Source organism: Melospiza melodia, chromosome 1, assembly GCF_035770615.1.
Source record: "Melospiza melodia melodia isolate bMelMel2 chromosome 1, bMelMel2.pri, whole genome shotgun sequence".
NCBI classification, from domain to species: domain Eukaryota; kingdom Metazoa; phylum Chordata; class Aves; order Passeriformes; family Passerellidae; genus Melospiza; species Melospiza melodia.
This window is the reverse complement of record NC_086194.1, coordinates 131,518,868-131,542,759: the sequence shown is the minus strand read 5'-3', so window position 1 is coordinate 131,542,759 and position 23,892 is coordinate 131,518,868. Positions and strand designations below refer to the sequence as shown.

Genomic DNA, 23,892 nt, shown 5'->3' with positions numbered 1-23,892 from the left:
TGAGCTCTCTTCAATATTGCCTGGTCCATACCCTGGATTGGGAGGGTCATCTTCCAGTTTTCAAAACCAGAAAAACCCCTTACCTTGTGCAAAAAAGAGTCCATTGTCATGCCTTCCATCCCTTTGTCTGTCATTTGGAAAACACAGGTGTTGTGAATGTAAATGCCTGAGTGGCACAATAGCTGGGACAAGATGTTTTAAGTACAGGAAAGGAATAGTCTGTTAGTATAAAGAGCAGCTGAAGTTGAAATAACAATATAATGTAGTTATGCAACTACATTTCTTGCAGCTTGCTTTCTCTCCTGACTCTGAAGTGTATGTAGGCATGCTTTATATTTTTCTCTAAATCATAGGCATTCCAAAATTTTATTCTTGTGATGCCTCCACAGTGCAAAGCTGGAAAGGCCTGGGGAGTCCAGTGAAGATCCAGTGTCTGCTCTCATTAATGGTTAGCTCACTCCCTGTTTGGGTTTTGTTTGTTTATTTCTCTAAAGTCTCTCCAAGGCAATAGCTAGGCTTTTGGTTTGGAAATAGTCTGTTCTGGAGGTAGTACACATCATTTTTTGGTTTTACCGTCCTTCAGCACTCTTCCAACATGGACATTTGGTTTTTGAACATGCACAGCCGACAGGGCTCACTTTCATGCTCTGAAAGTGCCATATTGCTGGGTTACAGTGTAGTCTCCAGATTGTTTCAGATACTTTGAACTTAAACATATTGAATGCTAATGATGTGTTGGGTGTGTGGGGCCAGCTGATGAGGCCCAACACCCCTCCAGCAGATGCTGTGCCGTGCTGATGTGACCAGTTTGCAATAATGGGAAGTATTTCTAAGCTGTGTGGATGTGAGCCAGAAAGTACCGTTTGTCTTGTATTTAGCAGAGCAGACCTTGAACACTGTGAGTGCTTTTGCCCCTCTGGGTTGTCTCTGCTCTGTCACTGCAGAACTGTTGTCTTTCTACTGTGTAGCCAAACCTTTACTTTTGCTCATTTTTCTTTCTTCTGTTTTCCTGTTGCTTTTCTTAACTGTTTATCCCTTCACACCCCCCTTAATCTTGTTTCCTTTCCCCTTTAACACAGGTGACCAGCAGAAACTTTGTGCTGTGCTGGATCCCCTGGATGGAAATTAAGATGCAGGCACACAAAGTAAAAGCACATTTCATTTGTGCTGCCCGAGTCACCATGTATGTGTGCACGTGTCTGGTGTCTGTATTCTCATTTCTAGCTCTTCTAGGAGCCATTATCACTCAGAGAGAAAGCAGATGACTTCAAGGAGATATCAGCTATTAAATAAAACCAGAAGAAGCATTTTTAAATTTGGGAGTAAGATGAAGTCAATGCCATTTTTCCTATTCCCTTACTACTGCTGTTCTCTCCCAACTGTTACAACTTCTTTTAAAAATAATTGAGAGAAGCTTTCTGATTATTCCAAGCCCTTCTTCTTTGTATAAGGACAATCAATCCCCTTTCCAGGGCAGAAACTGTTTGCAGGGAAATGCTTAGTACTTGTATAAGCCTTGCACTTAAAAACCTCCAGCAGGCTTATCCTCTCCACTTTTGTCTTTTAGTATAAGTGCCCTGAAAATGACAGAATTGCACAATAACAAATGGCAGTGCTTTTTTTCCACCAGGTTCAATGGACTCTTGCATTCATGTTCATTGGTCATAATGTGAGCATGTTACTTGTACTTTGTTTTTCTGAGCAGCCATGAACATTAAACTCCTGAGGATTTCATGGCCTTGAGGTTAGTAGCTTCTTGGGAGCAGAACAAAGCAGGGTATTAAATGGTATAGCAGACTTTATTTGTCAAGTTTTATTTTTTGCCGTGACTGAAAACTATTTTTCCATGGGTGTTTCCTTTGGTCTGGCTAAAACAAATTATTGTGGAGGGAAGTGCAAATTTCCATTCTTCTGTGCATCTGCTGAATATTCCTTCTCCACCCAGAGGACCAACAGTTCAGCCACAGACACAGGAATTAACAGGAAGAAGTGTGGTGTGTCTTGAAATGTCTTTAGGTGACAAAAGCTGGCTGTAATTCTCCTTTTTCTTTTCTTTTTCCAATAAGGTCTGTTTTGATTTTTGGTGCTTCATTTTGGAAACTCTGAGGCAAACAAAAAGCTGACTGTGTCTCTTTGTTTGTGTCTGTTATGTAGAGATATGTTGGAAAGCTACCTAATCTCTTACATTTTCCAGTAAAGAAAATACAAAATTATGTAATATCTATATAGTCTCTTTTTTTTCTCTTATTTTCTCTATAAGAAAACAACTTCAAAGAAATGAGACTGATTTTTCCTTTTTTTTTTTTTTTTTTTCTTCTAAGAGCAAGCAGTGTTTCTGAACAGCCAGTGAATATTTTGGATAGAAAGCCTCATTTTTACTGTTGTTCTTTAACTAGAATTTTCTGATTTTATGTGTGACTTTGACTTGAGGGTGAAGGGAGAAAGAGAATGCCAAAGTAGAAGCAAGGGTAAAACTCCCTTATTTTGACCTTTGCACATTCTTATCCAGGTATGGCTGAATTCATTGAATTTGCTGGTCAGCAAATTGTCCCATATTTCACATAGTCTTTGAATACCAGATGGGGTAAGGAAATGAGCAGTAGCCACAGTGAAACTTTGAGCAGACTCCTGATTACTTGAAACCTCAAAAGTGCTTATGGATACTTTGAATTTTCTTCATTTTCAGAGGATTTCCGTAGTTCTCATGTGAATTCAGTAGTAGCTGACTGGTCTGTTGGCATAGGTATTATATGGCTTGGTATTATTGGTAATTTTGGCCTAAACATAAGCAACGCCCATAGAGCATTTTTAGAAAAAATTAAAATCAGTGATGTACACTTCATTGAACTGAAAATTTTATTCCCTTTGGAAATTTAGGCAGTCTGGTCTGACCACTTACTGCTAGGTGATTTTTTGGATATTTGTCAGTGTGTATTTACAGGGAATAGCTGTGTTATAATAATATTATTAGATGCTAGGTTTGTGATCTGTGATTTAAACTTGAACACACAAAATTACTATGTGAATGCTTTGTTTTGTCCAGAAGGTAATTAAGACATATGCTTTGTATTCAGATAGAAAAAGGAAATGTATGGAAGAGTTCCTAAGCATTTCATATGTAGGTACCTGAGTTTAAGACAAGTGCCCAAGTTGCCTTGATAATTAATGACTTGGAACAGGTACTTCCAGAGTGCAGTCTCCTCCAAAGAGTACTTGGCTCACAGAGGTCCATAAATTAACCGTATGTATGGAGAGACAATTAACTGTTGGCTGAAGTTACGTGAAAGGAGACTCTTTGTCATCAGCTCTTCTGCAAGTGAGCAGCTTTGTCAAACTGTGGTCTAGCACATCCCATCTTACTCCCATTTTCTGGACACGATATTTGGGCAGTGCTATATATAGAAATATCTGAATCTTTGTGAGTCCTATGCATCATCCTAGCAATTTTAAGCCATGTATGCACTTTAAAAGTCCAAGAATTTCTGAAATAATTACGTGTACCACCCCAATGATGGATAACTTCTTCCAGTGTCTACCTGCCAGAGCTCCAAGTACATGGTTTTCAGTGGTATTATCAGTTAGATTGTTCTTCCTAAGATTATTCTGTGTTCTGCAGTCTCAAGGCAGGATAAAACTTGGTACTGTCCTCTGAGGAAAAAGGAGACAAGAGCAATTCAGGGTGGCCTTGGATTTCTGAAGTATTTTGTTTACAAAAGGTATAGATATGTACTTACTGGAATTTATAAAACACATGTGTTTTCAAGTCAGTCCAATAGAGAAATGTTGTTGTGGTAATGAACTGTGCTATTTTAGAGCTCATTTTTACAGTAACATTGCCTTACATGAATTAGCATAGTGCAAATGCAACTGTGTTACTATGACAAAGGCTGTGTATCTCTGCAAGATAATATTCCACCTACAGACACATTCCATGTTCACTATCTATCCTAAATACTAGCAATGAACTGGTGCTCAGACTGTGCATTACTGGTAGTGGAAATAAAGGTGTTAAATCCAAAATACAGTAGAAATGCATAATTTTATAGGGTTGTAAAATTAATAAGAATTTAAAAGTAAAATGTCACTGCAGAGATGTTTGCCATTTCACAAGCCTGAACCTTTGTGTTAATACATATAGTTGCTAACATGGTAATTGTAAACCAGTCCAGTGCTTTTAAATTAAATAAAACCTGTACAAATCAGAATAAAATAAATTTACACCAGTCCCACTGAGTGCTCTTAGATGCTGAAGGACATATAAAAATAGCCATTGTTCAGTGCTTTGTTTAACATGCTTGCTTCTTCCTCACAGTACAGTGCTGTGGATACAAATCCTTTATCTGTGTATATTATGCAGCCCATCTGGAATAAAATTATTAAGGTAAGAATTTCACTTAATAAAAACACAATATGTTAATGTAAGAATTTGTTTTAAATATAGTGTGTACTTTCATTTAAAAATACATATTAATCAATAAAGCTGAAATGAAGACATCTGATAAAAGAAAAATGTTGCAGGATATTTAGCTGTGTTTAAGGTGAGTGTGTTGTTTTGAGATCTTTTTTTTAGAAAGAAAGGGCTTGTTTTGTTTTTTTCTGATTGCTGTAGAAAAGGCATCCATTCCTTTTTTGCATCTTTCATTATTACATCTTTCATTAAACAGCTTTGCAGACATGGATGGTTTTACTTAGTACAGATTATTTTTGTGCAGCATATGCTGCCTAACAACAGCATGGCTCTCTCTCTGTGCTGTGCATATGATTTTATGCAAGCACTGTCTCATTTTCTCCCGAGGGGACTTGCTTGAGACAGCCGGGCATTCCTCGCAGAAGCTGAAAATGAGAGTGGTTACCATGATCACCATAACGATTGGAAGATGCCATCTCTTGAATGCATTGCAATCTGCAGTTTTTAAAAATAAACCACTCGCAGCCAGTTATGCTGCTGTTGGCAAAAAGGAAAAAAAAAAGCGAGCTGTATCTCAAATAAATATGAACTTTATTGATCTCCAAGGGAGCACTGACTTCTGCGTCTGCCTCATTACAGGAAATGTTTAGATTGGAGCAGACTTGAAAATTAACCTTTGTACTAACAAAAAAAGGATATATATGATCAGGGTGTTGATTATTCTTGATATGGCAGGAAAATCATAATTCCTAATTCATAGCCTCAAAGTAATTTCATGGAAAGTGTTCATATGACACAGCTGAAGAATTAAAATACTACTTGAACATGGGATGAGAAAAAAGAAATTCAAAGATGTGACACTGACCTCAGTAATTCAATTCATAGGCTTTGTTTTATTCCCATCATAATATTGAGGAAAACAATGAAGCAAAATGTCCCTCCAGCACTCTGGCATGGGACATGAGTAGAGGCTTTACTGTGCACTTGCCCTTTGGTTTAGGAGATGGGTGAGTATTCATCTGCTGTCAGACTGAAGGGGGAGTGTTGTCAACGCAAAACTTCCTTTGCAGATAATTTATCCTAGTAGTTGCAGCATTTTACCAGAAGAAGAACAGCATTATTGAATGTTCCCATATAGCCTAGCCACACTATAATTGTTTGTAAAACATCAGTAGGAATGCAAGTTGCTATAATGGTTTTGTTCCTGAACAATGCATTGCAGTAAGGAAATTGGGAAAATTTTCAAAGAATTTTAAAAGAATGTTTTATATCTCTATGTTCATTCAAAATTGGGCGGTACAAGTGTGCATCTTGATGACTGGGAGAAGTTCCTTCACTCACTTTAGACATCCTGTTACATCCATTCTCAGATATGAATTAATTATTTTTTTTTAGTTTCTAAACTGGTGACAATAAAAATTCCATGTGGACTATTTTTACTAGATTCTAGAGGAGTTTGAAAAAAGGCAACCTTAAATTCACTGAGCCAAGTAAAAAGAAAAACCAACTCATGAGAACAATGGCTTGAGATTCTGGTCTTGTCTTTCATATGCCTGTTTAATCCTAATGGCAACACAAGTTTCTCTGTATTCCACAACCAGAATTCATTGGAAAATGTGTTTCCTATGTTATAAGTCATTATCATATTCATTGTAAAATGTACTTCCTGTGTTATAAGAAATTAAGAAGAACTTGACATTAAAAATATGTGAATTTGTGAGCTGAAAACATATTGTTATAACCCAGCTCACTTATCTCTGGTGGGGATGCAGGACAATGAGGGGAAAAGGAGGAAATCCCACTGGAATACACAGGTGTATGCCAGTATCACTGGAATCAATTAAACTCCCCTCTGTTCCCTTTACGAACTTTGATTTTATCAGCAGAATTGGGCAAGAGCAGCATTTTAGTGGTCTCAAGTGACCTAGTGAAGTTTGAACAGAGCATTATATAAATGTGTACTTTACCATTTATTATCCAAATAATTGCTGTATTAAAGCATTTGCTGTTTGTATTAAGGCTTTTAGAATGAATGGCTAGACCCAGAGAAACAGACATCAGTTAATACTTCATGGAACTAAGAGTTTTTTAAAAGGTTCAAGCACGCAAGGGTTTTGCCAGAGAGCAGATGTGATTTGCCCAATGGCACCTCCAGTTGTATTAATCATGTAGCACATTGATGTATTAGACCTCTACTGGCTGTTAATTAGACAATAAAGATTGCAGCTCATCCTTCTATAGCATACTAATAAATTCAGTCTCTATCTTTCCAAGGTGTGTAAGAAGTTAATCTTGAACACCCTGTGATTTTCTAATTATGAAATAGGGTGATGGTGGTGTAATGCCAACTAAAAAGATAAGGAGCATTAAATATAACAAAAGGGATTTTGCAACTGGAATACTTTCCAAATACCTAGACAGATTAGGTTCAGTAAGGATCAAAAGAACATGTTTAAGGGTTTAGCGGCAGGAGAGTCTGTTTTCCTGAGGACACAACTCCTGCAACTGTTTTTCATGATGTGTCTGTTAGCCAAAGGGATTGCAACTATAACAAGTTGAAAAACCTTTGAAAGTTTCCTTCTTAAATTACACAGTTTGCGAGAAAGTGGGTTAAAATAACTTCTTCATGTTCACACCATGGAAGCATGAATTATTTCCTGTAATAACTTAAACATGACATTGTGACTATTTGGAATGATGAGCCTAATTGGAAAGCAGACATTTGTGGTGTCCCACTTGATTTGATTGTCAACAATCCTTATGAATCATCCAGGAAAAAGCAGTCAGTTTATGCATGTAGATCCATGTAAACATTTCATCCATAGGGTCTTAAAGCACTCTTTTGATCTATGATCTAGATTAAAAGAGAAAAATTTAGATTTTTTTTTCAGTGTCTGTACTTCTTATTTCATGGAAGGTCAGAGGTACCAGATAAATCCCAGAAGAGATGCATCTTCTGCATCCTCAGGCAGCAAAGCTGGGAGATGTGCAGCTGTTGCTGAGCATGCAGCCAGTGTAAGAAAGGGAGACCATGTAGTGAATAGTTCCGCCTTAGATGCTCTACAAAAGGAATTTCAGGGGACATTTGCTGTCCCTTCTCTTGGAGGTTTTGATTTGCCCTTTTGAGCGCTCAGAATGATGGATATGTTACATTCTTTTTACATCATTGCTGTATGCATTCCATGGTGTATTTTAAATACCATGAGAGCTGACATACAGTGTTTTAAAAATCAGTGATAAAGTCCTGCTAATAGGGGAACAAATATCAGATATAATAGTTTTCCCTATGTTATTACAGAAAATATCTAAGAAACATAATGGAAAAGTGTTCAGGAACTCTAACCTGGTTTTTGGAAGTGTACACTTAGTCTGTACAACATTGGTTTTCACAATTTCTCCTGAATATTACAAATTACTCTATAGTTCAAAAAGATAATCTAGTCAGGATAGTTAATCAGCCAAAGCATTCAGATTTTAAAAGTAAATTTAAGTAAATGAAGTAGTTAGATAGAATAAATTAATATGTATTCATCTGTCTGTTCATCTAGCTAGTCCAGAGATATTAACAAAACATTTGATTTCAAAACTATTGTTAGTATAGTTATGGTATACAATATACTATAGTATAAATATACCATAGTACATTCAAATATACTATTGCTGTTAGTATCAGGAATTATTAAATTTGATTTTCTTTAATATTTTCTTATACTATTTTATAGTGTTGAAGTCCTTTATATACATTTTGAATCCTTAGACACTCCAAATGATTTCATTATAAGCCTCCAGTATTTTTGTGTTTTATATATATTGATAATGTGTTTGAGTGATGGTAATGGTTGATACTTAGTATTTCTGCAAATATGTTCTGTCTAAAAATCATGTCGAAGCTGTGTAGGCTATTTTAAAAAAAAATATTCTGGAGAAACTGTGTTACTTGGGAAGAGGATTTTCAAAAGGGATTCCTTTTGCAGTGTAAGGAGCACCTTAAAGCCACAGGGAATGAATGCCTGAGAATGATTACTGGCACAAAGAGGTCTAGGTGAAGGCAGGGAGTCCTTTTCAGCACCCTCCAAAGTAAAGTGAATTAATGGAGTGTTGATAATTGATGAATAAAGAGGGAGACCCTGTCAGAAAGTTACTATCTAGAGAGCAGGGAGATGCTTGTAATGGGGAGATTGCTGAATCTAAAAGTGTAATGCACTCAGGGTCTGATCTAGTTGATGTTTGGAGTGAGAAATTATTCACATACTTTGGAAGAAGAGTTTTACTTGTTATAGTGTGGGAATACAATGCTTAAAAAAACCTGCCACGTGGATGCTGAATTACCACACCGGGGTGCTGCAGCCTTCTTTCAGTTCTGATGCAGCTGATCACAGAAGGCTTTCCTTGGGAGCTGGGTGAATGAGGATAATGTACAACTCCCTTAATTTTAAAGGGAGTACAATGTTTTGAAAATATCATTCTTACTGCAGTCACAGCAATCAGGCAAAAGGATTGTGTTTGAAAATAAATTTCAGAAATTAAAACTGTGTTTTGATTTGAAAGTGGGGAAATATACACAAATCTGAATATTGCTGATGTCATATAAAAGCTTCTTTCCTGATAGAAAGTATTTTATTAAAATAAGATGTACAATTTGAAATACAATTTTTCTAATTTTTTTCCTTTTATTTTTTAACAGATAGTGCCTTTGTGGATTGCTCCCAACCTGTTAACATTCTCTGGATTTGTCATGATTTTATTTAATTATTTTCTAATATCTTTTTATGACTGGGACTACACTGCCTCAGGTAAATATGTTCATGTTGTAATTTTTCAGAATTATTGAACTGCTTATAATTCTGACTGTTACAGGGAGGTATCAGACACTTAAATCTTCTACTTATTCCCCTAGTAAGGCTTCTATAGGTGCAGATAGGAGAATCCACCTCACACATAGCATTATAAATTTAGATCATTTTATTGAAAAATCTAATTTAATTTTATCCCTAAAATGGGTGTCAGCATATGCTGCTTGAAGTCTCTGGTAAGATCTCATTTTATTTAAAGTTTATTCCAGGGTTTCAATATGCAGCCAAAATCCACTTGAATATTCTTCATAACATTTTCATTGATTTCACATTTCCTAATACCTAAACTAATACCTGAAAGAGTTAACTTCCCTTTCATTTCTCCACTATTCACACCCCCTATTCAAGACTGCTTCTAGACAAAAACATAGTTTCTAAATAAATGTCTCTTCAAATTATGACTTTTGAAGTCCAAGTCCATGCTTGCTCCTCATTGAAGACCAAGTCAGAATTTTTTTGTATCTAATTGCTCCTGAGTGTGGGGCATGTTTAGTTTGGGCTTCTCAGACCAGCTATTGGAGCCCACAAAAGGTAGTAAGAATCTTCTAGGTGATTAATATGTAAAATAGATAAATAGATATAGATATAGATAAATAGATATAGATAAAAGGGTTAGATTTTCTTTAAACTAGACAATTCAGTGAAGATAGCACTTTTATTTTCTGAAACATTTAGCTGTCTTTATTTTGTTATACCTGTGGTTAGCTTCAGGAGGTGGACTTTGGTGTGAGTTGTTGTACATTTATCATAGCAATTCTAGAGGCAGAGATACTTGTTAGCAGTTTTGGTTCAAAAGTTGCATTTTCAGGACCAGCTTGTTATACAGTTGTCTGACCTCGTTCTTGAGCACCTGGTGCTTTTTTATCAATGTAGGTGATATTTACTCAGCCCTGTAATAAAAGAACATCCAGAACAGATCTCTTTAATGAGATGATGTTATCTTGGCACATTCTCAGTAGATATACATGGAATTTGAAGACATTTGAAATGGTGATTAAGTCTCTTAGAGTTGAGACCTGTATGTGTAGTTTGCAAGCTCTTCCTGAGTCTACATGGGAACAGTCCCCATCATTTCTCAGTTGACGGAAAACTTCCACGCAACCTAAAGGTCCTTTGGAGTATAATATATCAATCCTATACCTAGGATCAGAAATAAAAAATTTAATTTCCTGCACAGTTGGTTTTCATGGCACAGTTTGCAGATTTGCAGCTAAGAGTCAGGAATTGTCATCTTTGCTTTCAGAATGGGAAGATGAGGCACTGAGAGAAAGGTGGTCAGGGCACTGCTTTAGGTGCTGGCATCTCCTGGCATCTTTCAGACAAGGACACACCTCTGTATGCAGGAATTCCCTGTGTTTGGTGCCAAATGGCAGGAACCTGAGAGGACTTTGCATTTACAGTTGTTTAGTGTTGATGTAGTATTGGGTGATGTTTAAGTTAAATAGAAGTCTCTTTGGAAAAAGGATTGATTTCTTTAAAGGAGCAATGATAACCTTGGATTAATGCTGTCAGCAGAGCAAGAACAGAACTCTGGGCTCTGTCCAATTCAACTATCTTTTCCTTTTTCTCACTGAAAAAACAAAAGGGGTGCTAGTATTTCTGCTAGCCTAAGGACAAAAACTTCCTGTTCAGATCTGTGTGGTAAGAGTGCTATACAAACCCCATACTGGTACTGATAATAATGCTTGAAAACTTCTTTTTTTCCTATATATTACATGAACATTATTAATTTTTCAATGGATGGCTTTCCCATGACCTGGGACTATTTTGCCTAGTTGCTATCATTGTTTTGTGCAATACTAGAGTCATTTCAGTACCAAAAAACCTCTCTATTACCTTTTGTCCTTTATGCTGGAAACACATTCAAGCCTGCTCAGTGCTTCTTTGATAGAGCTCACCAGTGCCTGAAGGTCAGACTCAAATATTTCCATCTGTTTGATGCAGTGTGTTAATCAGTGGCAGCTAGTTTGTATCTGTGTGCATATCTTGCTGGATTTCTTTGATGTTAACCCCTGTTACCCTGACTCTCTACCCTATTTTTTTTCAGGTACCAGTCCTGGACTTGTTCCCACCTGGGTGTGGCTGTTCAGTGCTTTTACCACCTTTTGTGCTTATGCTTTAGGTAATGTACAGTGAAATAATTTGCATGTCTGACATTTTCATGTAATTTTGTCTTCAAATTCACTAGTGATGATTCTGAGATAAAGAGGCATTGTGGATAAATTACTGACCTCTTTCCAAAAGAGTTCTCTTAGATTAAAAAAAAAACCAAACTAACTAAAAAACCTCAAACCACAACACAAAATAAAAATGTTTATCAGACTTAAACCCAAGCTAGCATCTTAAGAGGTCTAATATATTAGAGGCTCTATTACAGTAACTCTTATCCCTCTTGAATGTTCAAATTATTTTAGAGGAACAATGGAAATCATTATACAGCAGCAGTCTGGTTTCAATCCCCCTGCCAAGGGCAGGGACACCTTCCACTAGATCAGGTTGCCCAGAGCCCCATCCAACCTGGCCTTGAACACACTGGGATGGAACATTCCCAGCTTCTCCAGGCAACCCAATCCAGTGCCTCACCCTCCTCACAGTAAAGATTTGCTTGCTAGTACCTAAAATTTAAACCTACCTTCTTTCAGTGAACCCATTCCTCATTGTCCTATCCCTACATGCCCTTGACAAAAGTCCCTCTCCAGCTCTCCTATAGCCCCTCTAGGTACTGGAAAGCTGCTCGAAGCACTCCCTGGAGCTTTCTCTTCTCCAGGGTGAACAACCCCAACTCTCTCAGCCTTCTTCACAGGAGGGTCTCTTCTATAGGAGAGCTCTTTGGTTTCATAAAAATCTTTGTCCCTTGATGATGACATTCTGAGAAGCTCAGACATCAGAATTAGCAGAGGGTGCTTTCAAAGAAATAGGAAAAATAAAGGACAAAGCAGAAAAAAGGAAATTGTTAGGCACTTCAGTGCTTAAGGAGTGTGTCAGGAGAAGTGGTGATGACAGGCCTGAGCTTCTTATAGAAATAAGTATATATTTTTTTCTTTCCTCTTGCTGTTTTTCTCCCATAACACCTACATCTCAGTTTCAGATTCTATTTTTACTACTTCATTCTGTGCCCTGAGTGTATTTTTAGGTAGACTGCACCTTGCTGTGCAGTGGTGTGAAGACAGATCTGAAATTTTGCTGACCTGGAAGTGAGATCCACATTTGTGTGGCTTTTTTGTTTTCTCTTCCAAAGGCGTCTTGTTCCAAACTAGACTTTCCACACCATGGTGCAATGGAGTTATTTTTTGGGGAGACTAAAGGTAGTATATTTAAAGGACTGCGCAGTTCTGTGTAATAAGGGCCCAGGAAGGCTGGACACATTATAAGAAGGAAATCTTATAGGCACAGGAGCAGGCTATCCCTAGGTGCCCAAAAATGAGCCATCAGGGAAGACTGGCCTGGCTGAACAGGGAGTTTTCACTGGACTTGGAGAGAAAAAAAAAGAGTTTATAAACTTGGGAAATAGGGGCAGACAACTCAAGAAGAGTACAAGGATGTCATTAGGTCTTGTAGAGGGAAAACTGGATTGGTGAAAGCTCAGCTTGAACTCCATGCTGTCAATATTGTCAAAGATAATACAAAGTGTTTTTATAAATACATTAACAACAAAAAGAGGGCCAAGGAAAATCTCCATCCTTTATTGGGTGCAAAGGGGAACATTGTAACCAAAGATGAGGAAAAGGCTGAGGTACTCAATGCCTTCTTTGCCTCAGTCTTCAACAGAGAGACCCAACACCCTCAAGGCAGGCAGCCTGAGCTGGTAGGGAGGGACAGGGAGCAGAACAGTGCCCTGCTGTGATCCAGGAGGGACAGGGAGCAGAACAGTGCCCTGCTGTGATCCAGGAGGGACAGACAGTGCCCTGCTGTGATCCAGGAGGGACAGACAGAGCCCTGCTGTGATCCAGGAGGGACAGACAGAGCCCTGCTGTGATCCAGGAGGGACAGGGAGCAGCAGTGCCCTGCTGTGATCCAAGAGGGACAGACAGAGCCCTGCTGTGATCCAGGAGGGACAGACAGAGCCCTGCTGTGATCCAGGAGGGACAGACAGTGCCCTGCTGTGATCCAGGAGGGACAGGGAGCAGCAGTGCCCTGCTGTGATCCAGGAGGGAGCAGAACAGTGCCCTGCTGTGATCCAGGAGGGACAGACAGAGCCCTGCTGTGATCCAGGAGGGACAGACAGAGCCCTGCTGTGATCCAGGAGGGACAGACACAGCCCTGCTGTGATCCAGGAGGGACAGGGAGCAGCAGAGCCCTGCTGTGATCCAGGAGGGACAGACAGAGCCCTGCTGGGATCCAGGAGGGACAGACAGTGCCCTGCTGTGATCCAGGAGGGAGTAGAACAGAGCCCTGCTGTGATCCAGGAGGGACAGACAGAGCCCTGCTGTGATCCAGGAGGGAGCAGCAGGGCCGTGCTGTGATCCAGGAGGGACAGACAGTGCCCTGCTGTGATCCAGGAGGGACAGGGAGCAGCAGAGCCCTGCTGTGATCCAGGAGGGAGCAGCAGAGCCCTGCTGTGATCCAGGAGGGACAGACAGTGCCCTGCTGTGATCCAGGAGGGACAGACAGAGCCCTGCTGTGATCCAGGAGGGAGCAGCAGTGCCCTGCTATGCCAGCTGACACTCACCAGTCTGTGGGGCCAGATGGGATCCACACCAGGTACTGAGGGAGCTGGTGGAAGAGCCAGACCGCTCTCCAGCATTTGTCACCAGTCCTGGTCAACCAGAGACCTGGAGACTGGCCAGTGTGATGCCCACCTGCAAGAAGGGTTGGAAGGAGGATCTAGGGAACTACAGGCCTGTCAGCCTGACCTCAGTGTCTGGGAAGGTTATGGAGCAGATCATCTTTAGTGTCCTTATGCAGCACATGCGGGACAGCCAGGGGATCAAACCTGTTTAATATCTTTTTAAATTATTTGGATGAGGGAATTGAGTGCTCCCTCAGTGCGTTTGCAGATGACAGCAAGTTGGGTGGGAGTGTTGATCTGCTGGAGGGCAGGGAGGCTCTGCGTGGGGATCTGGACAGGCTGGATCAATGGGCTGAGGCCAATGGTGTGAGTGTGAGGTTCAACAAGGCCAGGTGCTGGGTCCTGTGCCTGGGTCACAACAACCCCAGGCAGTGCCACAGGCTGGGGGAAGAGTGGCTGGAAAGTGACTCAGTGGAAGAGGACTTGGGGGTGGTGGTTGTCAGTGGCTAACATTGAGCCAGTGTTCCCAGGGGGCCAAAAACACCAATGGCATCCTGGCCTCCACCAGAAATCATGTGGCCAGCAGGATCAGGGCCGTGATCATCCCTCTGTGCTCAGCATTGGTGAGGTCTCACTTCGAATCCTGTGTTCAATTCTGGGCCCCTCATTACAAGAAGGACATTGAGGTGCTGGAATGTGTCCAGAGAAGGGCAACAGAGCTGGGGAAGAGTCTGGAGCACAAATCTTAGGAGGAGCAGCTGAAGGAACTGGGGATGTTAAGTCTGGAGAAAAGGAGGCTCAGGGATGACCTTATTGCTCTCTGCAACCACCTGAAAGGAGGCTGTAGTGAGGTGGGGATTGGTCTCTTCTCCCAGACAACAATCAACAGGACAAAAGAAATAACCTCAAGCTGTGCCAGGGGAGGTTCCTCTGTGACATCAGGAAGAAGTTTTTCTCTGAAGGGATGGTTAAGCCTTGGAATGGGCTGCCCAGGAAGGTGGTGGAATCGCCATCCCTGGAAAATGTTCAAGAAACTACTGGACATGGCACTTAGCATTATGATTTAGTTGACATGGCAGTATTCAGTCAGAGATTGAACTCAATGATCTTGGAGGTCCTTTTCAACCTTAATTGATTCTAAATGTCCCCTCTCCTTGGAGCTGTTTCTGGTAAGGCCATTGCAGTGCAGCCATATATTTGTGTGCCATATTTGGGATGCTCAGGCAATATACAGGTGTGTTATACATGCAGTGCTGTGCAGAGGGGCTGACCACTTTTGGAATCAGACCAATGCATGCAGAGCCATCTTGATTGACCTGGGGTGTCCCCTTGAGCAGATCTCTCCCCCTGCATTGTACATACCTTGGCATTTCTATTCAGTTGGCGACATGGTGCCAAAATCTTTTTGTCCAGAATTTCTTTGTATTTGTACCATAAAAAGCAATGGGACAACAATCCCTTGAAGGTGACTACTACTCAGATTTCTCTAGCAGCTCTCTGTAGTCAGAAGCAGTGGTTTCTTTTGTGAAAACCATTTTTTTTATGTCATTGTATGGAATTTAATGAAGTGACTATTGCTTCATAAATTGGAATTACATATTGGAACTGTTACTGTATGGCACCCCAGAAGGCTCACGGGAAGTTCAGCTTCTGAGATTTTTAATGTAGTTGATTTTTTCCAGTGAAGCTTGTAGTTCCTAATACTTGGACGGCAAGGAATATGATGTTGACAGTCAAAGCTATAATGAACTAATATATATGTAGATTTTTATGTTTGCTGTCCAAGCCACTTCATGAAATATTTAGTTGGAGATTTAATTTTGCATGGCCAAAGTTTTCCCTCTGGAAGACTGCAAAGAACCATAATAACTAACTAAATATGCAACTGTAATCTTTCTCAGCTTATTTTAATGACACAGTTACTCTCTCCAAATTCCCTAACATGCTGCTCTCCGTCCCTCCTGCTTTTTTAAGGAGGTTTGGGATCATTTCCTTCCCATGAAATGGAGTGCTTTTTGCTGGTACTTTGACTTCCACTCTTTAAAAGTTATATAAACTTTATAAAATGGAGTATTTATGAATCTTTGTGAGACAAAGTCATAATATAAGAATTCTAAAGCAATGGAAGTGTGAGACAGTGTATGTTAACCAATGAACACACACCATTGTTGGCATGGATGATTTCAAACTGAAACCTAAGCCAGAAAATATTTTCAGTCTTTTAAAAAGCTAATGAAACTACATGGAAAATGTGGTTAAGGATTTCGGAAAATCCAGTTTGATGTATGTGTCGTATACTTGCTGTATTTTTTTCCATGACCATTATAATTAGAAGTACTGTGTTTTAGGACAATACTATAAGCTTCTTTTTAGAAAAACCAAGTTCTTGCAAAATGAAAACCAGTTTTCACTGTGAGGTACATATTTTAGTATCTATATACTTGTGTGACAATGTAAAATTTATAAACAGACAAATGTTCTCACATTCTTATTTTTAAATAAGTAACACCTGTGTACCTGAATCCTGTCTGATTTGGGATAGGTGTTCTTGGAATATAAAACACCACAAACTCTTTAGGATTGCTTATATCTTTATTTGCTGCTAAGGTTTCAGAGATATTGTTCAGTGGATGGAAGGATTTCTAATTCTATTGCAACACCTTTCAAGTAACCTCAAGCTTTTATAGTTTTCTTTCTGCACATTTCAGTAAGACGCTGAAAATTCAATGGAAATGTTAATAGAGAGAGAATGAGTCTCTAGGAGGCAAGCTATATTTGAAATCCTCTATGAGATATTTAAGTTTTTGAGTTCTGAGAACTGTCTCAAGAGATTTGTGTTTGAGCAGAGGATATATCACAGCTGTTTGGATATTACAATAGAGATATAGTCTAAAATCTGTACAAAATGAAATCCCATCTTTTCCTGGTTTAGGTCCCTGAAGTATATTTACATTAAACAAAACTCACAGTACTGCCAAATAATCCAGAGAAGTAAGTAGCGTATGATCTACAGCAGCTGTGGTGTCTTTGGTCTCACTCTGCTGAGATGTGCTCCTCATCAGTTTTGGGTTATTAATGCTATCAATAGCTAATAATTGTTAGCTATAGCACCTTCCAAGTAATATCAAATAGAAAAGCATCTCCATTTTATTTTGAGATTCAAGACAAAATCAAGTAATCTGTAGGGTTTGTTCTGTGTACTTTTTCCTAAGAGGTTCATCCTGCAAGTTTACATGTAACTTCAAGAGGAAAATAGTTCTATTTTTCACCTGCACAGTCTCAGAGAAGAGACTAAGGATATGGTTTGACATTACAAATAAGAAATGTTACAGCCGCTAGACCACCTTTCTCCTCCTTGTGTTCACCATCCCTCCCTTGCGCCATCTCCCTTGCATTTTGTACCATTCACAGTACCAATTCAGTGACCCAGGAGAAAACATAATGTTTGCTGTCTTTCCACCAGCTGAACAGGCTGCAGGTCACCCTGTTCAACAGCAGAGAACTATCAGATCAACTCAAATCATATTGTCCAACTACATCCCCAGAGTAAGGTCCTGTACAGTGCTGGATCATTTTCTATGCACCCAAGTACAAAAAGTGATGAACACCTAATGCACCTGAACTGTAATGCATTCTTAGAATCATATAATCATGCATGTTGGAAAAGACCTTTAAGGTCATCAAATCCAACTATTAATCCAATGCCAAGTCCACCACTAAACCATGTCCTCAGGTGCCTCACTTTCACACCTTTTAAATACCTCCAGTGATGATGACTCCACAGCTTACCTGAGCAGCCTCTTCCAATGCCTGATAACCATCTTTGTGTAGAAATTTTTCCTAATGTCCAATGTAACCTCCCTTGGTGTGACCTGGGACCGTGTCTTGTACCTGGGAGAAGAGACTGACCCCCATCTCACTAAAACCTCCTTTCAGGTGGTTATAGAGTGTGATAAAGTCACTCCTGACCCTGCTTTTCTCCAGGCTAAACCACCCCAGCTCTCTCAGACACTCCTCATCACACTTGTGCTCCAGACCCTTCCTCAGCTCTGTTGCCATTCTCTGGACACACCCCAGCACCTCAATGTCCTCCTTGTAGTGAAGGGACCAGAACTGAACACAGGACTAAAGGTGTGACCCCACCAGTGCCAAGTACAGAGGGACAACCACTGCCCTGGTCCTGCTGGCCACACTATTTCTGGTGGAGGCCAGGATGCCATTGGCCTTTTTGGCCATTTGAACACTCTCGTATGAAAACTGAGAAACACTTTAAAATATATGTAAGCACAAATACAAATAAATTTTGTGAAATTTGCTCCTTTAAGCTGCCATGTAACTGTTAGTCATTAAGGTATTGAGCATCAAGGAACTTAAAATGCCTTAGGCATCCACCCCACAAGAGGTCTGAAGGCTCAGAGGGTCCACAACATCAATGGATGGGCAAAAAGCTCTATGGACACTTTTTAGCACTTGAAACTAATTGAAACTGATGTAAAAATGTTCCAAGAGCACTGGGGGCAGTTAATTATGAGTGTCTTTCTAAAACTCATGAAGGAAGTGGCATTTAGTTTAAGAGCTAAGGACAGAAAAATTACTTGATATCTGGACCAATTATTTTATGAGCAGTTGTAACCTGTTGGTGTTGAGGGGGCTGTTGTGCTTCACTTTGCTGTCATCAGTGTAATTTTCCTGTACATTATATATGGCAGTGGTGAATTGTTTTGGAGAAAGCTACTGCTTTTGTTGTGCTCTAATTCTTTGTTTCTCTTCCTTTCTCAATCCTTCTAGACTCCATAGATGGGAAACATGCTCGAAGGACTCAGTCCAGTACTCCCCTGGGAGAGCTATTTGACCATGGGCTGGATAGCTGGGCTACCTCCATTTTTGTGCTTTCCTTTTTTTCTGTCTGTTCCCGTGACAATGGGAAGAGTGGAGTTTCTGTATATACAATGTATATATATTTAAGCATTGTCCTGTTTAACTTCATGTGCTCACACTGGGAGAAATATAACACAGGAGTTCTTTTTCTTCCTTGGGGATATGATATAAGCCAAGTGGTAAGTATTTATCATCCCTGTTTTGGTTTTGGTTTTTTAACTATGTAATTGTTTTCATAATATTAAAGCAATAGAAAAATAGAGTTCAAGGCGAATATATTTGGCTGAGATATTGAAATATGTGAAATTGCAAAACCCTAGAAGTAATTCAGAAATATTTTCTGCATTTGCAATAAAGTGCTGCTCTTGAGCAAATTGTCAGCATCAGTGATTCATTGCTGTGCAGGAGAAAAAGGCTTGCAGCAAGCCTAGCAGCCAGACAGTGCCCATGAGAATGTCATTTAACTGCATTTGATTTGTGGTAGTAACAAATATTACTATGCTATCTGAAGCCACAAGCTATTTTCCCCCCAATACCATGATGTGAATTAGTCCAAGTAGTATCTATTAACAGTAATTACACAGTTATACACTACCAGACCTTCTCAATTCTACTGCATTTTATAACAAATGTGGTAATGGAAACAGCACTGTACCTATGCAGAGAGCAGTAACTGTTGCCAAGTGAGTTCTACCTTTGAAAAACAAGTCAGTCATCATGGATGTCAAAAAGTCATAGACATTCAGCAAGGTCAATTACTTATCAGCCCACAGCTATCATCAGCTGAGTTCTTGTCTGGTTTTCAGCCTGGTGAACGTCTTCAGAAATCATGCCCAGGGCACCAGAGTGAATGGTGTCCTCAGTGCACAGATGAGTAGCAGTATTAACAAGCTTAGTGCACTTCCAAAGGCCCAGCACCCCTGTGGGCTGGCTTATCTGTGTCTCAGATAGCCAAGGTTTGCAGCCTGAAGAGCACAGTCAGTCTTCTGAGCTTCCTGTTACAGGAACGAGATGAAAGGTACAGCCAAATAATTGAAAATAAGTTTGACAAATACTCAAATATGTGTTTTAATGGAAATACAGTATTCAAATTAATGGCTGCAGATGTAATGCTGTAAACATAATCAGAATCCAGTGGTTTGAGAACAACTCAGAGATGGTGGTCCAGCTGTGGTACATCTGTGTTGTCCCCTAGAAAATAGGTTTTGGGAGAAGGAGTTGGCTCAGGACTAAGACATTAGGCAGCCAGCTGGTCTGCAAGTTTCAGCCATGTCTGTAAGGCTTCTCCCTGAAGTTCTTCCAGCAGGAGAGGAGTAGCTGTGTTCAAGCCTGTTTCACTGGTTGCTCAGATGATCACTGTATGTGAGAATGTTCAGAAAGCTCTGCTGGATCACTGCAGCATCCAAACTGTTTTAGTGGTAAAATCTGGGAGTGGGTATCAACTAGCCGAGCAGTACTGATAACTCTGTTAGTGACCTGTGCCTGTGGCCCTGTTTTTAATATTTCCCTGCCTGACAGATTTGTGGTGAGGCTGAATATCAGTAAAGTTTGTAAACTGCTTTGATTAACTGGGATGCAAGGTGCTAACAAGTGCTGTTTCCTGTTCCCCTCTGATGCTGAACTGCTGTCCTGCTCACTTGCTTTTCAGTGCCTTCTGTGATGGCTTGGTTACAGTCAAAGTGATAAGCTTATAAACGTGAGGATTTTTGATGCTCTTTAGTTCAGTCATCAGCTGGTAGAAGACTGTACTATTGAAATCTCTGTATGTCAGTTTTCTCATCTGTAAAAAAATAGCTGTTGTGATTGCCTATGAACTAAGAGAAGGCAAGCTTTGTAGCTTTGTAGCTCTAGGTGGTATTTTTGCATTAGTCCAAAAGACACTACATATACGCCAGAAAGTACAAAATATTTTTTTCCCAGTTCTACTGACTAGTCTCTTAAAAGATCTTAATTCCCCTAAATATTTGTTCTAGTTTTGTAAACTCATTCATCAAATTTATATAATATGTGTTCTATTAAAGATAGCTCTTCATCTCCAGTAACTTAGAGGATACTGGGGACAATAGCAAATGGCTGAGGATGAGTAAGAAAAGTTATGTTTCCCTTGCTGGTTTTTTCCCCCATTGCTTCTCTGCCAGGTATTCCCACAGTCACATTTAGAAGCAGAGAGTGTGAAAGCACTCACTAGCTGCTTCCAGACTGATTCACAATGTTTAGCTAAGTATTTCCTCCACGGCATTCCTGCAGGAATTGGATTGCTGCAGGAATGTGCCTCTCTGTCCTGTCTTCAGTAATTTCTCCTACAACTTAATGCTGTTGCAGTGGCATGTCAGACACTCAGGTGGTCTGGTCCCCTGCTTTTGCTTTCAATCTCGTTGGCAGCCAGGAACTCAAGAAAAGCAGTAGTTACTGTAGTTACTGTCAGCATGCAGACAGGACTGATGACCCTAATGAGCTGTTATCTGGCATGAGGCTCCCAGGATGCTGCTGCTGAGTCAGCTCTGCTGCACGCAAACTCAGCCCTCTCCCCGGCTCTGCCTCAGCTGTGCTGGAGAAAGAGCTGCTGCTCCTCGTGAAAAATACCTTCTTATAGACAGGGAAATCTGTGGGAATTATGCACATCACGTTTTCCTGGGACTTGATGACTCATCAGAACTGGTAACCCAATTAAGCTAGCTGGGCTGTAATTGGCACTCCAATTAGCTTTGATTACAGCAGACAATCATTTGCAGGAAGCTGTGGTTTGTAAACTTGAAAAATGGCTATAATGTGTCTGAGAGATGCTTGGTCAGAGGACCGTTATGTTTGAGGATCCAGAATCAAGGTGGCAGCAAATGCAGCAGGGAAAGCTATTCCTGTCTCTCCTGCCTCCTGCGCAAGGATCTATCCTGTGCTGATTCCTGAGTAGCAGAAAAAGGTGCAGGGAGAGCAGCCTCTGTATCATAGCATCTAGACAATTTTTATACACTTTTGAGTAAGCACACCTATTGGAAACCCCAAAAGTCTGAGGAAAAAGCAAAAAAATTAATCTCTGCTATGATCTGTGAGAAATTCCCTCAGATACATCTTGTGGAAATGAAGACTTTTATTTTTGTCACAAAACAAACCAAAGAAAGCTAATATCTGCAAGTTAAGTTTCTTGGAGGAAACAAAAAAAAAAAGACAAAGCTTTGCTGAGAAATTAACATTTCTGGCTTCTTGCCATATGTTAATTTTCACAGACATCGTCTTGTTTTGTTTTAAAAAAAGATCTGTTTTCTTTCTGGAGAATTTAATATTACCCTAATGAAATAGTTGCCTAATCCTGCTGTTGCTTTTCATAAGCCACTGCAGTTGAGTTCATAGGAGGGGAACAAATTTTTCCTTAATATGATGTAATGATACCTCTGCTCCATTAGTGCTGCCTTAAGTGTAACAGTTGATACCCTTTATATTCTTAATTAAGACTTTTAAAGTGAAGAGCTGTGTGAGAGCTGCAGTGACCCAGACAATTCCACTCTCCTTTCTCTCCCTCTCCCCAGCCAAGAGGAGCAGGCTCGGAAGAAGCACAAGCAGCAAAATCCCAAAGGCAGCAGGCAGCTGTCTGTGGCCCAGCCCCTGCCCTGCAAGGAGAGAATGACCAGAAATCCCACAGATAGAGAGAGTTGTGCCTGAAGGGATGGGTGCTTGGTCCTTGAGCCCCAGGGGTTCAGTCTAAGATGCTTTCCCAGCTGCTTCTGCCTGATGGCTTTGGGCAGTACCACTGAGAGCCTCTGGGAGAACCCTCTGCCTGCCTTGGAACTCTGAAGAAATGGAAGCACACAATGCCCCTAGCAACTGAAACATTGTAGAACTTCCTTTTCTCCTTCCTTTCAGTCAAACTGGGGAAAGTTTCTTTCATGGGTGCCATAGACCAGGTTTTCTTTTTTACAAAAGCTTAAAATACAAGCTTATTTACAAAATCCATGCTGAAATATATTCCATGTGACCTTTTCCAGGGATGTATTGTGGCAGCAAGTGTTTCAGGGTCTGGCAGAGAAATCCCAAACAATGCAAGTGCACATCACATCTTGAAAAAATTTCTACCTCCTCCTTTTAATAGAAAAGACAAAACCCTGTGTCTGTGGAAAGCAGAGCCTTTCTTGTGAAGAAAAAGTATTATTACTTAATTCCAAAGTTGGAGCATAGTGGAATTGTTGAATTAAGAGAAGTGGCAGCAGTGAGGAAGCAGTGCTGGCCAGACCATGGTGTTTGCTTCAAGCTGCCTCCAGACAGGGCTGGAAACTGATCTCAATACTCAGTTATCTGAGGCAAGCCCCATGGTGTATCCATGGGAAATCTGAACAGAAGAACCTGCTGTGCACAGGCTTTTTCTGCAGCAGGCTGCTTCATTCTTAACCACTTGGTTATGGTTCCCCACAAACCTTTCTTGATTAATTAATCTTCCATGTGCCTTTAGTTATTTGTCTGTAACATCTAAATGCAAAGTCATCTTTTTAGGTAAAATTTTTCAAAGTCTAAGATTTGCAACCTTCAATTATTTATTGAGAGAAAAAAAACTGAGAAAAAAATAATGTGGAAAAATTGCACATCACATTAAAGCTAACTCCTATTGAAATAGCTTGTAGGAAATAATTCTTAGTCTTTTAGGCAAGTGTCACATTTATTATCAGAAGAATAAAGTTGCCTTGTATTTTAAATTACTTTGCTTTCTAGATGTTTATTTTGAGCATTGTGTTAATGGAAAATATTTCAACACATGAGCAATTAATACTATAGCAATATGCTAGTGAAATTGAATATTACAATAAAATTAATGTCAGGTTTTTGTGGAGTCATAAAGAATTTAAAGCATATCCATGATTTTTTAGAAGATGACAAAGTCTTTGATTTTTTATTTCATCACGTAGAATATCACACAGCATATTAAATGTGCCTGTGTGTAAAACAGAAATGGTAAATCAATGGTAAGAAAATAAATGGATGTACAAACACAATCTAAAATATTGTGGTCACAAAACTTATACCTGAAATAGTGAAAAGAC

At 39.8% G+C, this 23,892-nt stretch overlaps 1 protein-coding gene across 1 annotated transcript in view; it reads left to right on the top strand.

Moving 5' to 3' along the window:
- The window catches only part of LOC134424585 (ethanolaminephosphotransferase 1-like), a 57,779-nt gene that overhangs the window by 8,351 nt on the left and 25,536 nt on the right, over window positions 1–23,892 (top strand). The window contains exons 2-5 of the mRNA XM_063168397.1: window positions 4,313–4,381; window positions 9,093–9,201; window positions 11,309–11,383; window positions 18,779–19,047. Coding sequence (XP_063024467.1) covers window positions 4,313–4,381; window positions 9,093–9,201; window positions 11,309–11,383; window positions 18,779–19,047 — 522 coding nt within the window. The remainder of the gene's footprint in view (window positions 1–4,312; window positions 4,382–9,092; window positions 9,202–11,308; window positions 11,384–18,778; window positions 19,048–23,892) is intronic.